The following is a 17,436-nucleotide window of genomic DNA, read 5'->3' as shown; positions in this document are numbered from 1 at the left end:
GACAAAGAAGCACTCGTTTTGTCTAGGCGTTAAAGCTTCTCAACTTACAACTCCTTCTTGGTAAAGAGCAACAACAAACACCCATCAACTTTCCAAGTACTATATCAACAAAATATCTAATATCAATCAATGCTGAATCAACCATCGTATATTTTAATCATAAAAGAATTTTGGACCTTTGATTATTTTTGTTCTTTTTTAGCATTGGTTACGATAATTGTCGTTTTGGTGTTTTTTTTGCATAGCAAAACCCTAAAACCTAAAAATGGTAGACATATACTAAATTTTAATCATTTTTGTTTTGTTATTGTTGCAACTATCCCATATAATTTCTATCATTTTAAGCCTACAACATTTTACTATAAATTGTGCTATATTATTCATTCAAAAACACACAAACAAATACAAATCTTCTAAATCACATAATACTCACCCAACTAGAGATCGAATATGGTGAAGCCCTTGACAAAGTTCGCTCTCTTCTTCCTAATGGTCTTCATTATCTCAGGTATATCAGTCAATTTGTATTGTTTATATGTAGCCATTTTTTTCCTTTTTGCAATAGTTATCTTATTGTATGACAATTTAACAATTGTATCACTTCAGAAAAATTGTTCGTGTCAGATGCTAGAAATGTTGTAAACATTCCATGCAATAGTCGTATTGATTGTTCTGATCCATGGGACTGTGATTGTAAGCTCAACCTATGTTTTTGTCATCCACGTGGATTGGAAAAGAATTTTTTTCACAATGCCCTTCCTGAACATTTGAGAGAAGAAAAGACAACGTCGCTCCTTAAAACATAAATGAGAAATTAACATATATGTATTCTCCCCTCCCAATTTAAGATCTACATATATAGCTCATATATGGAAAGAAATGTACTTTTACTTCAATACACACATAAGTAATATATATATGACTATATTTCTCTACAAGAACAATAATATATGACAGCATAACAATCTTATATCTATATACTTTAACGTTAAATAAGTCTTCTATTGATCCAAAGGTTGTGTACTGCTATTATATTAGATGAATTCAAGAAATATAACTACATTGTATCTGCTATAACAATTGATAACAACTTTTTGGAATATTAATGCAAGTCTGGATCTTTGGTTATATGTTATATTTGAAAATATAAAAAGAAAAATCAAGATTATATTTTAGGGAACTTTATCCATTATGATTATTCATTGTCCCTCTCCCACATAAATTGTTTTATTAAGATATTCAAATTATTCTGCAACACATAAACTACCAAATGAAATAACTACACTGTCATTGTCTATTTCCCTTCATTTTTCCTACAATATATAACTTTTGTTTTTTTCTTAAGTATGTATAATCAATAAGGAAAAAGAAACCATATATAACCTAACAACTCACCTTAAAGCATTTTATTGGCAAAAGGAAAGATGATGCTTGAAATTTGATGCAGGAAAATAAGATCATTATGTAAGAAATTGTTATAACCACACACAATAATTCTCTCCCTAATTTTAATTACAAGAACACTTTCCTACCGTTTCTTTGTATTATTCACAACCAAACTACACTTTTAAACTAGATAATACTAAGAGACAATTTAACTAGAGTTATGAGACTTTGACTTAAAAGTGTTTACAACTAAGACGATTTGAAACTAAAGCTATTGATGCTTTCTTTTTACAATGTTAGGAACTTGTTATTAGTGATTTAATTTTTTGGCTAAAGGGAATATAAACAGCAAAACAAAGATGGACAAACTATCGAACCAAGAAAATAATAGTAAATAAAAATGCAACTAGGTTGACAAGATGAAGTGGCCATGAGGAAAAGGGTTAATTAGGCTTTTAGCCAAAGTAATCCGATCACCCAGACTAACCTTCTTTGTTTAGTGAATTGGAGTGTATTCCAACCTATTTTGACCGTGAAAGGAGGATGATTTTAGTAAAAAGCCCAAACCAACCATTTTGGTTTTGATCTTGGCCAAGGATGAGGTAAAGGCCAATCCCCGAAATTTGATGAAAAAGGCATGCCAAAAGTACATGTGCCCTTACCCATTTAGCGTAAGAGGTAACCTAGCTTATCTGGATGATTATGAAACTCATATCCTAATCCTAGTTGGACTAAGATAAAACTCATATAAAATCCCCTACAATTACATAATCGTTATGACCACTTCATATGAGATATCTAAGAAGTACTTTTAACTTCTTCTTTATTTTGTAGTTCACATTCCTGACTTTAGCATCAAATGACATTTTTCTTTATTTTGCAAGTCGACCTGCCGTATCCGAATTTATTTTGTCTATGTCTAGTATCACCACCATCATTATATAAAATAACAAATCAACATTCACTCAGCTGTAACTTACTTTTGAAAGAAATCATAAATGTTTTCTTTTACGAACATGATATTCAAGTGTATATATCATTCGTATATAAGATTTAAGACATGAGTGAATAAGTAAATACTTGAAGTAATTAGACATGAATGCGTATGTATCAACATTATATTTAACATCTATCAACACTATTAATTTCAAATGTATCAACAATATATCTAATACCAATCATTCAATCAACCCTTAATCAACAATCACACATTTTAAATTTTCGAACTTTCATTATTTTAGAATTTTTTTTTTTTTTTGTATTTCAAAAGTATAGTAATTAAAAGTGTATTGAAAGAGAAATTCTACTTGTACGTTTGCTTAGAAGAAATATTGTTACATTTAGTTTTTGACTTTCTTAATTTTGGGTTTTGAGCCAAACTCCCTTTGGTTTTGCTAAGTTTTGCAAAATGTAAAACCTAAAAATGGTAAAATATATACTAAATTGTAAACATTCTTGTTGTGTTATTGTTGCAACTATCTCATCTAGTTTCTTCCATTTTAAGCTACAACATTTTACTATAAATTATGATATATCATTCATTTGAAAGCACACACAAATACAAATCTTCCAGGTCATATAATACTAACCCAATAGATATTTGATATGGTGAAGTCCTCAACAAAGTTAGCTCTCTTGCTCTTAATGTTCTTCATTATCTCAGGTATCTAAATCTATTTCAATTGTTTATAGAAAATATCTTTTTTTTTCTTTACGCAATTATTGTTATCTTATTGTATGCCAATTAACAATTGAAATATTTCAGAAATGTTCGTGGCAAATGCCAGAAATGTCGTAAACATTCCATGCAATAGTCGTATTGATTGTTCTGATCCATGGGACTGTGACTGCAAGCTCAACCTATGTTTTTGTCATCCACATGGATTGGAAAAGAAATTTCTTCACAACGCATTTCCTGAACATTTGAGAGAAGAAAAGACAACGTCGCTCCTTAAAACATAAATGGGAAATTAACATATATGTATTCTCCCCTCCCAATCTAATATCTACATATATAGCTCATATATGGAAAGAAATGTACTTTTACTACAATACACATAAGTAATATATATATGACTGTATTTCTTTGCAAGAACAATAATATATGACAACATAAACAATCATATATCTATATAGATACTCTAACGTTAAATGAATCTCTAATTTAAATAAATCTTCTATTGATCCAAAGGTTGTGTATTGTTATTAGATGACTTCAAGAAATATATTTAATTACACTATATCTTAACATTAATCTTTCTCGACATCGAAGTACTTCATCCTAGAATGAAAAGACATTCATGATGTCATTTTGACTATTGGCAAATACACCAGTTGGGCAAGAATATCAAAGTTTGCCTTTTCGATCACATACTCAAAGGGGTGTTTGAACCAGTGGATTAGAAAGAGAGAAAAAAGACTATGTAGACCTGTAATCCAACAGTAAATCGATGTACTTTTGTTGGAAAAGCTTATCACTACTACTATTGTAGGAGCAATTGAGAAATTAAAAGAAACATAACAATTTAGGTACGTAGAACACTCTAAAATTAAACTATAGAAAAATTAAACCACAACCCACTGAAAAGAAGATCATTATGTTAGAAACTTTTGTAACCACATGAAATAATTCTCTCCTTAATTTTAATTACAAGAACACTCTCCTAATTTTTTTTATAATACTCACAACCAAACTCCACTTTTAAACTAGATACTACCAAAAGAGAATTTAACCGGAGTTACTAGGAATCTCTTAACTTAAAAGTGTTTACAACTAAGACAATTTGAAACTAATTAAAGCTATAGACGCTTTCTTTTTACAAGGAACTTGTCATGGGTGATTTAGGTCAAACCAACGATTTTGGTCTTGATCTTGGCCAAGGATGAGGCAGAGGCCAAGCCTAGAAATTGATAAAAAAAAAAAAAAAAAAAAAGGCATGTCAAATGTACATGTGTCCGATAACCTAGCTTATTTGGACTATGAAACTCTCATATCCTAATCCTTGTTGGGACTAAGATAAAACTCATATCAAATCCCCTACATTTAACATCATTATGACTTCATTTGCACTACTACAAAAACAGGCTCTCTTGATGTTTTTAAATTGTCAAGAGACCCTATTCTTGACGGTTTAAAAAACGTCATTGAAGCCAATGTCAAGGAAGCCAAATTTCTTGATGGTTGATAAAACGTCAAGAATAGAGAACGTTGATGTTTTATAAACATCAAATATACATGTTTTCATGACATTTTAAAACCGTCAAGAATGGACTTGTTCATGACATTTTAAACTCGTCAAGAATGCCCTTGTTTATGACATTTTAAAACCGTCAAGAATATACATATTCATGACATTTTAAAACGGTCAAGAATGTATTTGTTTATGACATTTTAAAATCGTCAAGAATGCAATTGTTTATGACATTTTAAAACCGTCAAGCATGTTTCAAATTTTTTTAAAAAAAATTGTAATTGAATTATATTTTTGTTCGTGTATTGTGTTCATCTAATAGTCCTGTACAGTTGTCCAGCAAAAGTTTCATAAATATATATATATGATCAATGGTATTCATCAAATATAGTTTCAAAACTCGAGCATATATAAATAAAACCATTCTCCATATATCATATATCCAATCAATTCGAACACTTTACATAGATATGAATATTTCATGGCTTTAGTTTGTAGTTCACATCTTTGACTTTAGCATCAAATCCCATTTGTCTTTGTTTTACACGTCCTTATATAAATTGTAGATTATAAATTTATTTTGAAAATGTCTACTACCACGACCATATATTCATTATATATAACGACACTACACGTTCAATCATCAGCTATAACTCACATTTGAAATAAAGCATAAAATATTTTCTTTTATAAACATAATATTTCAAGTGTATCAATCGTATATAAGATATAAGATCACATGAGTGTATTAAACATTGACATGAACTACATATCAACATTAGATTTAACGTATATACCAACATTTCAAGTGTATCTAACAATATATCTAATACCAATCCACGCTTAATATATCAGGAATCACACATTTTAAATTTTGGACCTTTCATTATTTTAGTTTTTTTTTAGTATTTCAAAAGTATATAGTAATCAAAAAGTGTATTGAAAGAGAAACTCTACTTCTACCTCTCCTCACAGGAAATTTTGATGCATTTAGTTTGATGACTTTCTTATTTTTGGGTTTTGAGCCAAACTCCCTTTGGCTTTGCTAAGTTTGCAAAACCTAAAACTGGTAAAACCTATACTAAAATTTTAATCATTCTTGTTTTGTTATTGTTGCAACTATCCCATATAATTTCGTCCATTTTAAATTTAAATCATTCTTGTTTTGTTATTGTTGCAACTATCCCATATAATTTCTTTCATTTTAAGCTACAACGTTTTACTATAAATTATGAGATATTATTCTTTCAAAAGCACACAAACAAATACAAATCTTCCAAATCATATAATACTAACCCACTAGACACATTCGATATGGTGAAGTCCTCAACAAAGTTCGCCCTCTTGTTCTTAATGTTCTTCATTATCTCAGGTATATATAAATCCATTTCAATTGTTTATAGATAATATATTTTTCCTTTTCACAATATTATTGTTATCTTATGATCTCATGACAATTAACAATTGAAATATTCCAGAAACATTCGTGGCAGATGCCAGAAATGTCGTCAACATTCCATGCAATAGTCGTATTGATTGTTCTGATCCATGGGACTGTGATTGTAAGCTCAACCTATGTTTTTGTCATCCACATGGATTGGATAAGAAATTTCTTCACAATGCCCTTCCTGAACATTTGAGAGAAGAAAAGACAATGTCGCTCCTTAAAACATAAATAGGAAATTAACATATATGTATTCTTCCCTCCCAATTTAATATCTACATATATAGCTCATATATGGAAAGAAATGTACTTTTACTACAATACACACATAAGTAATATATATATATATGACTATATTTCTCTACAAGAACAATAATATATGACAACATAACAATCTTATATCTATAAACTCTAACGTTAAATAAATCTTCTATTAATCCAAAGGTTGTGTACTGTTATTATATTAGATGAATTCAAGAAATATAATTACATTGTATCTGCTATAACAATTGATAACAACTGTAACGACCCAACTTTTCTAGGTAAGTCGAGGTCATTAATTTTTAACAAAAGACTTTGGTTGATACAAAATGAAATGTAAGCCAATTGAAAAACAACTTTAAGTCAGGTTTGATTTTCAAATATTCAAAAACTTAAAAAAAAGTACTATTTACAAATAAAAGTTTGTAAGCTAAGTTTCAATACAACGTCTTAAACCTCAAAAGAAACAATAAGCGGAAGCAAAATAACACATTTCCTATGGCAATCACGCTTCCTTCCTACCCCTCGCCGATTTGCCGCCTTTATTACCTTTGTCTGAGTATAAAAATACCTGGTAAGAGACCCTCTACTGGTCCCGTCAGGGGAAAAATAAATTGTTAACATTCTATTGGGACACTGGTCCCGTCAGGGGAAAAATAAATTGTTAACATTCTATTGGGACACACTGTACAGTCGCAGTCTTGTGATCCCGTAGGATGCACATTTCAGTCTAACGCCCCAGTCTAGTGTTCTGCAGAAACACATATCAGTCTAATGCTCCCGAAGGTGCAGAATAATTGGTGATCCCGTGGGACACCTACAAGGCACACATCCCACTAAAAGCTAACAATTTTTCCATCCATTTGTACCATCTTTCAATTACTTCAAAATATAAAGTTCCTTCACTCAACGTTCTAACAGTCAACTTATCTCACTTTAGCCCAATGTCTGTCAGTAACATACTAATACGTCGGTCAATCAAACTATATAGTCATAACGTCTCTCAGTTCACCAGCACACAGTCATGCTTTTAGTATAACGTACACCCAGTCTAAACAACAATCACAAGTTCACATCCACATCTCATACAAACACAATCTACAATTGTCGTCCTGTCTACATCCACACACACATATATATATATATATTCCAAGACAATCACAATATGCATTCAACATCAAGTCTACTTCAACCCATGTGTATATATATATTTTCAGTCATCCACAGTATACATTCAACACCGAATCTATATCCATACGTATATATATGTCGTCTCAACATCTTTATTCAATCAGAGGTGATTATAGGTGATTATACAGACATCACAATTCAAAAGCATAATTCAAAAGCATAGGTGAGTCCAGTAGAAAATCTCTTACCTCACTTTTATTCAAGTTCTTCAATCTACTAAATCCAATGAATCAAATCCTAAACATAATCAATCATAAAATCAACATCTTTCTAAATAGTTTCAACCATTCAAATTATCCCATATGTAAATTACACAACTTACCCAAGAAGTGGAAAATCAAGTTCACTTCAACCTTTTGGAAAATCAAGGATTCGCTCACTGAATCAAGATGTACCTTCAAGAATTAAGCATTTCGCCAACAATTAAATCCAATGGTAGCATTCAACAAAAACCAAGAAACCAACAAAAACCATAACTTGTTCTTACCCAAATATGAGCCTAATGGTTCACGGCTGTGCAAAAATGACAATCAAGCGGCTGTAAATAGAGCAACACTGAATGCGACTCAACTGAAAAAGAAAATCGGCTTCAAATCGTAACTTCGTTGTACCGTCTTACAACGAGCAGAAGAACGTCGACTTGATAGGGGACACATAATTTAGGAAGAGATCGGCTTGGATCCGTGTATGACTTCACGAGATGTATGCGTCGACGGCTTCACGGAGGTGAAGACAGACGCGGTCGGAGTGTAGCGGGTTTAGGCGGTTGGCGTCCACTAAGGGAGGCGAAACGCGCCAACGGCTGGGGGAAGGGAGTAGAAACGCGCGACCTGCGACGTGGTGACGCCGGCGGTTGCTGGGCTGCGAACGGAAAGAGAAGAGAGGAACGATTACTGGGTTTTGGCTTCGACGGAGACAGAGCAACGACGCGGAGACAGAGGTGCGCGGCGCTGGGCAGAGGGTCACACGGCGCTGGGCGGAAAACAGAGGAGAAAGGAATGGGCGGCGGCCTTGCTTCGCGAACAGAGATGGCGGCCGACGGTTGCAGAGGCGGTTTGGCTTGGTCTGACCGTCGACGTCGAACGAAAGAGGAAGAAAAGAGAAGAAGGGGCGGCGGCTGGACTGCGGCGAACAGAAGGGAAGAGAGGAGCGTGAGGCTGCTAGGGTATGGGAGGAGAAGAAGAAATCGGGAGGAAGAAGGAAGGAAAAATTTCTTTTTTCTTTTCTTTTATTTAAATAATAAAAATAAAACTAAAATATAAATAAATATATATATATATAAAATTTCTTTTTCTTTTCTTTTATTTAAACTAAAATATAAATAAATATATATATATAATTATATTACCACATTTTCAAATCTTCTTCCCCCTTCAACATATTTTCTTCAAAACAATAAATCTTGTACAAATCGAAAAATTTTCTTAACATAAATTACCTTCGATTTTGGGACGTTACATTCTTCCCTCCTTAAGAAACTTTCGTCCTCGAAAGTTCTAATCCTGAAATAACTCTGGATAACGAGTCCTCATCTCTTCTTCTCGCTCCCATGTCGCCTCTTCAATTCGATGATTCCGCCACAAAACCTTTACTAATGGAATGCTTCTATTACGAAGCATCTTTACCTCTCTAGCCAGAATCTCCACAGGTTGTTCTACATAGCTCAAATGCTCATCAATCTCCAAGGGTTCATAGTCCACTACATGAGATGTATCGGCCACATACTTCCTCAACATCGAAACATGGAAAACATTATGAACTGCAGAGAGAGATGGTGGTAATGCCAAGCGATACGCCACAACACCAACCCTCTCTAAGATCTCAAATGGTCCAACAAAACGAGGACTTAACTTCCCTTTCTTCTCAAAACGCATAACACCCTTCATAGGTGCTACCTTCAAGAATACCTTTTCTCCCACATCAAACTTAAGGTCTTTTCGCCGTACATCTGCATAACTCTTCTGTCTACTCTGCGCTGTTTGCATACGTGCTCTAATCTTTTGAATAGCCTCATTAGTAGACCGAACTAATTCAGGTCCCATCAACCTCTGTTCACCAACCTCACTCCAACAAACAGGGGTTCTACAACATTTACCATACAAAGCCTCAAATGGTGCCATACCGATGGTAGCCTGGAAACTGTTGTTATAAGCAAACTCCATCAAATGTAGATGAGAGTCCCAACTACCTGGAAACTCTAGAACACAAGCTCGTAGCATATCCTCTAAAACTTGGTTCAAACGTTCAGTTTGACCATCAGTCTGTGGATGAAAGGCTGTACTGAAATCTAATCTCGTACCCATAGCAGTCTGAAGTCCCTTCCAAAACTTGGAAGTAAACCGTGCATCCCTGTCAGAAACAATCGATACAGGCACTCCATGCAGTCTCACAACCTCAGTTAAATACAACTGTGCCCACTTACTAGCAGTATAAGTGGATTTCCCTGGTACAAAATGTGCCGATTTCGTAAGCCTGTCTACGACAACCAAAATCACTGTGAAACCCTTCAGGGTCTTAGGCAGCCCTGAAATAAAATCCATCGACACATTCTCCCACTTCCACTCTGGCACACTTAAAGGTTGTAACAAACCTGCTGGTTTCTGTCTAGGTGCCTTAACCTGCTGACATACTAGACACTTACTAACGAATTCCGCCACTTCCCTTTTCATATTCCGCCACCAATAAAATCGTTTTAGATCCTGATACATTTTCGTGCTACCAGGATGCATGGAAAATGGGGAATTATGGGCTTCATCTAGTAAGTCAATCTTAACTGCACTGTTCGCTGGCACACACAAACGTCTCTCAAACATCAATCCACCATCAGAGGATATGGAGAACTCATCAGTCTGCCCTGTTCCAACAAGGCGACGTCTCTCCATCAAATAAGGATCACTACTCTGAGCATCAACAATCTTCTGCCTCAGAGTCGGTTGCACCGTTAATTGAGCTAACTGTGAGGTGACTCTCCCCACAGATACTGCAATCTCAGCTCTCTCCAAGTCTCGATGTAATGGTACCTGTCTAGTAATGAGTGCTGCCGAATGTGATACTTTTCTACTAAGAGCATCAGCCACCACATTCGCCTTACCAGGATGGTACAATATCTCACAGTCATAATCCTTTACCAACTCGAGCCACCTTCGCTGTCTCATATTCAACTCCTTCTGAGTGAAGAAGTACTTCAGGCTCTTATGGTCAGTAAAGATTTGTATCTTTTCACCGTACAAATAATGTCTCCATATCTTCAATGCAAAAACCACTGCTGCCAACTCCAAATCATGTGTGGGGTAGTTCTGCTCGTGACTCTTCAACTGACGAGAGGCATAAGCAACCACCTTACCTTGCTGCATCAAAACACAACCCAGTCCTTTCTTGGAAGCATCACTGTAAATCACAAAACTTCCGGATCCATCTGGTACTGTAAGGATCGGTGCAGTAACTAACCTTTGCTTAAGGTTCTGAAAACTATCCTCACAAGCTGGACTCCAAACAAACAGAGTTCCCTTCCTTGTCAACTGAGTCAAGGGAGTAGCCAAACGTGAAAAATCCTCCACAAACCTCCAGTAGTACCCTGCTAAACCCAGAAAACTACGAACCTCACTAACTGTAGAGGGTCGAGACCAACTGGTAACCGCTTCAATCTTTGCAGGATCTACAGAAACTCCCTCACTGGAAACCACATGACCAAGAAAAGCCACCTGCTTCAACAAAAATTCGCACTTAGAGAATTTAGCATAAAGTTTATTGACTCGAAGAGTCTCTAACACTTTATGTAAGTGTTCCTCATGTTCGGCCTCAGTCTTGGAATAAACCAAAATATCATCAATGAAGACTATCACAAAAGTGTCTAAGAAATCCTTAAACACCCTGTTCATCAAATCCATAAATATTGCAGGTGCATTAGTCAAACCAAAAGACATTACTATGAATTCATAATGTCCATACCTCGAACGAAAAGCAGTCTTAGGAATATCACTGTCTTTAATCCTCAACTGGTGATAACCTGACCGTAAGTCAATCTTAGAGAACACCGTGGCTCCCTGTAACTGATCGAACAAATCATCGATTCTGGGTAAAGGATATCTGTTCTTGATTGTTACTTTATTCAACTCTCTATAGTCAATGCAAAGACGCATCAACCCATCCTTCTTCTTCACAAACAATACTGGTGCACCCCAAGGCGACACACTAGGTCGAATAAAACCTTTGTCAAGCAACTCTTGTAACTGTACCTTCAGTTCTTTCAACTCGGCAGGAGCCATCCTATAAGGGGCTCTAGAAATGGGAGTAGTGTCTGGCTCCAACTCAATGGCAAAATCAATCTCCTCTATGTGCGCGTAAGTCCTGGAAGATCTTCTGGAAACACATCTGGGTATTCTTTTACCACAGGTTCTGAAGTTAAAGAAGTCTCATCTTCCCTAGTATCCACCACACTTGCCAAGATACTCCAGGTACCCTGGCTGAGCAGTTTACTAGCTTTCATAGCTGAGATTACTTTAGGCCGTACTACTGTTCCTACCCCTTTGAATTTAAAGCTAGATTCGGTAGGGGGACTGAACACAACCTCCTTACGAGAACAATCAATACTAGCATGATTAGTAGCTAGCAAATCCATGCCTAAAATTACATCAAAGTCACGCATATCTAATACTAACAAGGTTACGTCCAGCACACGACCAGCTATCTCAATTTTACATGCTTTAATCTTTTCCTTAGACAACATAATTTCTCCAGACGGTGTAGACACTGACAAGACATAATCTAAGGGTTTCACCTCTAAGCATGCATGCGTCACAAAAAGCGATGAAATAAATGAATGAGAAGACCCTGAGTCAAACAAGGTCAAGGCAAAATGCCCTAACACTGGTAGTGCACCTGTCACCACTGTGCCGGCCTTCTCTGCTTCTGATCTACTAGTGGCAAAGATTGTACCCCGCTGTGGAGGTCCCGCTCCCTGACTGCTCTGTCCAGCCCCAGTAGATCTCAAGCGACATCGATCAGCCATGTGTCCCTCTTGCTTGCACTTATAACAGACTCTCATTCCCATCAAACAACGACCCAGGTGGCGTTTCCCACACGTATTGCATAGTGGCTTCTCTCTAGTAGTGTCTTCTGCCCCACCAGAACTCTGCTGGAAACTACGAAAAGGATCGCCTGATCTCAAGTTCCTCTGAGGAACTCCCACAATTCTCTGCTCTGCTTTCCTCTTCTGACCAGACGACGTTCCCTTATCAGAACTCCTTGCCTGAATTTCGTCCTTCCCAATACTCATATCCACTGCCAGACGCAGCGCTTCAGCTTGGGTAGTGGGCTTTAGTGCTCGCACAAAGCCTCTAATCTCATCTCTCAATCCTTTGACAAACCTCTCAGCTCTAGCCTGCTCATTACCAACAAGTTCAGGGGCAAAGCGCGACAGCATATCAAACTCCTGGTCATACTCCTCAACTGTCATGTGTCCTTGCTTCAATTCCAAGAATTCCTGGCTTTTGGCGTCTCTAAGGTTAGTCGAGAAAAACTTGGTATAGAAGCAGTCTTTAAACTGATTCCAAGTGATCTGTCTCACATCTCCACCTAACATACGCATATTGGAGAAAAACTAACAATTATCTCATATTGAAAGAGAAACTCTACTTCTACCTCTCCTCACAGGAAAATTTGTTGCATTTAGTTTGATGACTTTCTTAGTTTTGGGTTTTGAGCCAAACTCCCTTTGACTTTGCTAAGTTTGCAAAACCTAAAACCTAAAACTGGTAAAACCTATACTAAAATTTTAATCATTCTTGTTTTGTTATTGTTGCAACTATCCCATATAATTTCTTTCATTTTAAGCTACAACGTTTTACTATAAATTATGAGATATTATTCTTTCAAAAGCACACAAACAAATACAAATCTTCCAAATCATATAATACTAACCCACTAGACACATTCGATATGGTGAAGTCCTCAACAAAGTTCGCCCTCTTGTTCTTAATGTTCTTCATTATCTCAGGTATATATAAATCCATTTCAATTGTTTATAGATAATATATTTTTCCTTTTCACAATATTATTGTTATCTTATGATCTCATGACAATTAACAATTGAAATATTCCAGAAACATTCGTGGCAGATGCCAGAAATGTCGTCAACATTCCATGCAATAGTCGTATTGATTGTTCTGATCCATGGGACTGTGATTGTAAGCTCAACCTATGTTTTTGTCATCCACATGGATTGGAAAAGAAATTTCTTCACAATGCCCTTCCTGAATATTTGAGAGAAGAAAAGACAACGTCGCCCTTTAAAACATGAATGGGAAATTAACATATATGTATTCTCCCCTCCCAATTTAATATCTACATATATAGCTCATATATGGAAAGAAATGTATTTTTACTACAATACATACATAAGTAATATATATATATGACTATATTTCTCTACAAGAACAATAATATATGACAACATAACAATCTTATATCTATATACTCTAACGTTAAATAAATCTTCTATTGATCCAAACGTTGTGTACTGTTATTATATTAGATGAATTTAAGAAATATAATTACACTGTATCTGCTATAACAATTGATAACAACGTTTTGGAATATTAATGCAAAGTCCGAATCTTTGGTAATATGCTATATTTGAAAATATAGAAAGAAAAATCAAGATTATATTCTAGGGAACTTTATCCATTATGATTATTCATTGTCCCTCTCCCATATGATTTGTTTTATTAAGATATTCAAATTATTCTCCAAAACATAAACTACCAAATGAAATAACTACACTGTCATTGTCTATTTTCTTTCATTTTTCTACAATAACTTTTGTTTTTTTCTTAAGTATGTATAATCAATAAGGAAAAAGAAACCATATATAACCTAACAACTCAGCTTAAAGCATTTGATTGGAAAACAAAAGGAAAAGATGATAGAAAAACTTCACAGCTATCACTGTAGGAATAGTGAGAAATTAAAGGAAAATACATTTATGTAAAACACTCTAAAACTATAGAAAACTCTCACAACCCATCGAATCAAAGAAAACTATTATTATGTAAAGAAAAATTATCACAACCACATACAATAAGTGTCTCTCTTCCTGATTTTAACTAGAAGAAATTCTCTCAAAGTTTTTTTTGTACAGGTGTTCAAAAAAACGACAACCCAACCTACTATGATTACCTAATTATCCAAACATTAATGATTGAGTTGAATTGAGTTAGAAAATTGGAGAAAAAAGTGTTGAGTCGGGTTGTCGGGTTGTGCAAGTAAGGCATGACCCAGTCCAACTCGATTATGTATGTATGTATATATATATAATCACCTTGCACCTTGAATAACAATTTGTTCACGTTGCATATTGAAAAACATGATGAAAATTTGTCTAAATAACTTTTGTAGAGATTTTAAAAAATTAACCTAGCTCAACCCGGATTTTTTTGGGTTGGGTTGCCTTGCATATTGAACTGATAGCGTTCATTTTTTTCCCCCCAAAGCGAATACATTGGGTTGATCCATAGCTTTCCACACACCCAACCCAGCCTAGCTTATGTACAACACCCCTAGTTTTTTATATATACTCACAACCTTTAACTTCGCTCTTAAACTACGATAATACAAAAGAAATTTTATTTAGAGTTACGAGATTCAGACTTAAAGTGTTTACAATTAGGACACTTTTAAACTAAAACTAGAGAATCTCTATATATATTCACAACCTTTAACTCCGCTCTTAAGAATTATTTTTATAATGTTTGAAGCTTGTTATGGAGCATATTCCATAGTGAACAAAAAGAATGATAAGGTCTTTAAGAAAAATGGTTAATGAGCCACTACTAGAAAAGCTACCTACAATGAAAGTTGTATACATCCCAGATTGAAAAGAGAAAAGAAAAAACAGTCACGAATGCTAAAAATTTTCGTTTTAGGCAGGAAATACGTAATTTTTCAAATTTCACTTTCCACGACAGTTATTTTGTGCATAACAGATAAAAAAATAATTTATTTAATTTATTAAAATAAAATTCATTTAAAATAAAAAGTATATTAAAATCAATTTTTCCCTAATTCTAAAAACATTTTATAATTTATTTATTAAAATAAAACTTATAAAATATCTCAAAAACTCTTTCGCTACCTCCTCCTCTTCTTCTTCTCCTCTTCTCTTCTTCTTCTTTGTGGAAGATCCATGCTGTAACGACCCGACTTTTCTAACTATGTCAAAATCGTTAATTTTGACAAAAGACCGAGTTTAATTAAAATTTAAAACCTCAAAAGAACAAAATTTATTTTGTTTGTTTGGGCCCCAGTTTTAATTTACTAAAATTCACATGAAAATTTAAAACTAAAAAGTTTCAAATCTTTGAATACCATAAAACCTCAAAATTTTCTAAACAGTCTCACGTTCGAATACAAATAATACTATAAATCACTAAGGGGAAGCAAAATTTTAAAGTGTCCCATGTGGCGGTCACGCTTCCTTCCTGCCCCTCGCCGGTTTGTCGCCTTTATTACTTTGCCTGAAAAATTAGACATAAGGATGGTGAGTATAAAAATACCGAGTAAGAGACCCTCTACTAGTCCCGTCAGCGGAAAATAAATTGTTAACATTCTATTGGGACACCTTGTACAGTCGCAGTCTTGTGATCCTGTAGGATGCACATTTCAGTCTAACGCCCCGAGAGACGTACATTTCAGTCTAGTGTTCTGCAGAAACACATATCAGTCTAATGCTCCCGAAGGTCGCATAAAAATTGGTGATCCCGTAGGACACCTACAAGGCATACTTCCCAATAAAACTAACAATTTTTCCCCTCAATCCATTCTTACCATCTTTACGGTAATTTATGACATCTTTCAGTTACTTCAAAATATAAAGTTCACTCAACATTCTAACAGTCAACCTATCTCACTTAAGTTCGAAGGTCGTTGATAACATTTTAATACATCCGTCAAGTAAACCACAAAGTCACAACACCCCTCATTTTGACCAGCGCAAACCACAGTTCAGTATAATCCACATCCAACCGAAACAAATTCACTAGTTCACATCCAAATCTTTATACAGCACAATCTATTAATATCATCATGTACACATAAGCATAACTTCAGTCATTCACATATACTTTCGGCAATCCACATCAATTCACACATCAATGTATATATATATATGTTTCCAGTCAAATACAACATACACTAAACATTTAGTCTGCAACCAAACGTGTACATCTTAATCATCATCCATACAGTCCAACACAATTCAAAAACTTTATGTGAGTCCAGTAGAAAGTCTCTTACCTCGAGTTAGGGAAGCTCCTTAATCAATTAAGGTCCACGAAAAATATCTTGAGTATTAGCGAAATCGAACTTCAACCAAGATCTAAAATGTGTTGTGCGTCTAAGGGATTTAAGCGCTACCTTCAATACCACTTTGTCAGTTTACGATGAAACAGAGGCCACGACGCACGAACCAAACGAAACAAGATTGCAAGAAAGATTGGAGTATGGGGCGACTTGGAACACACAACTGGAAGGCAGGGGGTCACGCGGCGGCTGGAAAACAAGGGTCGCGCGGCGGGGCTGGGCAGAGGGTCACACGGCGCTGGGCAGAGGGTCATGCAGCGCCGACAACACCAACCGACGATGACGACCGAGGCGATCGGCGGTCGGTTGCAGATCTGAAAAGAAAAGAAAAGGAAAAGAAAAAGAAAGATGAGGGAGGCTATGGAGGCTAGGGTATGGGAATGAAGTAGGAGAAGAAGAGGAAAGAAAAAAAAGAATAAGGAAGGAGATGGGGAAAGGTCACACGAGAGAGAGAGGAAGAGAGAGAAATTTTAATTTTAATTTCTTTTTAAATTATTAATTAATAATAATAACATTATATTATTATTATTATTATTATTACATTTTCATCCTTCACTTCTTTTCTTTTCCAAATAATCAAATTTCTCTTCCCAAGTCTCAAGAAAT

The 17,436-nt window shown here is 35.1% G+C and overlaps 1 protein-coding gene and 2 long non-coding RNA genes across 3 annotated transcripts; all 3 read right to left on the bottom strand.

The window, feature by feature from the left end:
- Positions 1-2,898: 2,898 nt before the first annotated feature.
- LOC116402075 lies at positions 2,899-13,060 on the bottom strand. Its single transcript, XM_031880873.1, has 2 exons — positions 12,352-13,060; positions 2,899-3,301 (listed from the first exon to the last, which is right to left on the bottom strand). Exons 1-2 carry the CDS (start codon positions 13,058-13,060, stop codon positions 3,288-3,290), a joined length of 723 nt encoding a protein of 240 aa, XP_031736733.1. The 3' UTR covers positions 2,899-3,287.
- On the bottom strand, positions 7,449-8,690 carry LOC116402229. The gene is made up of 3 exons (XR_004214695.1): positions 7,961-8,690; positions 7,796-7,868; positions 7,449-7,710 (listed from the first exon to the last, which is right to left on the bottom strand). It is a non-coding gene; the product is annotated as an uncharacterized LOC116402229 (long non-coding RNA).
- A 2,759-nt stretch (positions 13,061-15,819) lies between the features above and the next one.
- On the bottom strand, positions 15,820-17,301 carry LOC116402230. Its single transcript, XR_004214696.1, has 3 exons — positions 16,765-17,301; positions 16,091-16,173; positions 15,820-15,986 (listed from the first exon to the last, which is right to left on the bottom strand). It is a non-coding gene; the product is annotated as an uncharacterized LOC116402230 (long non-coding RNA).
- Between the last annotated feature and the right edge of the window lie 135 nt (positions 17,302-17,436).

This window comes from Cucumis sativus, chromosome 2 (genome assembly GCF_000004075.3).
Source record: "Cucumis sativus cultivar 9930 chromosome 2, Cucumber_9930_V3, whole genome shotgun sequence".
Taxonomy (NCBI): domain Eukaryota; kingdom Viridiplantae; phylum Streptophyta; class Magnoliopsida; order Cucurbitales; family Cucurbitaceae; genus Cucumis; species Cucumis sativus.
Note: the sequence above shows the minus strand (reverse complement) of the source record. Positions and strands in the feature narration are given on the sequence as shown.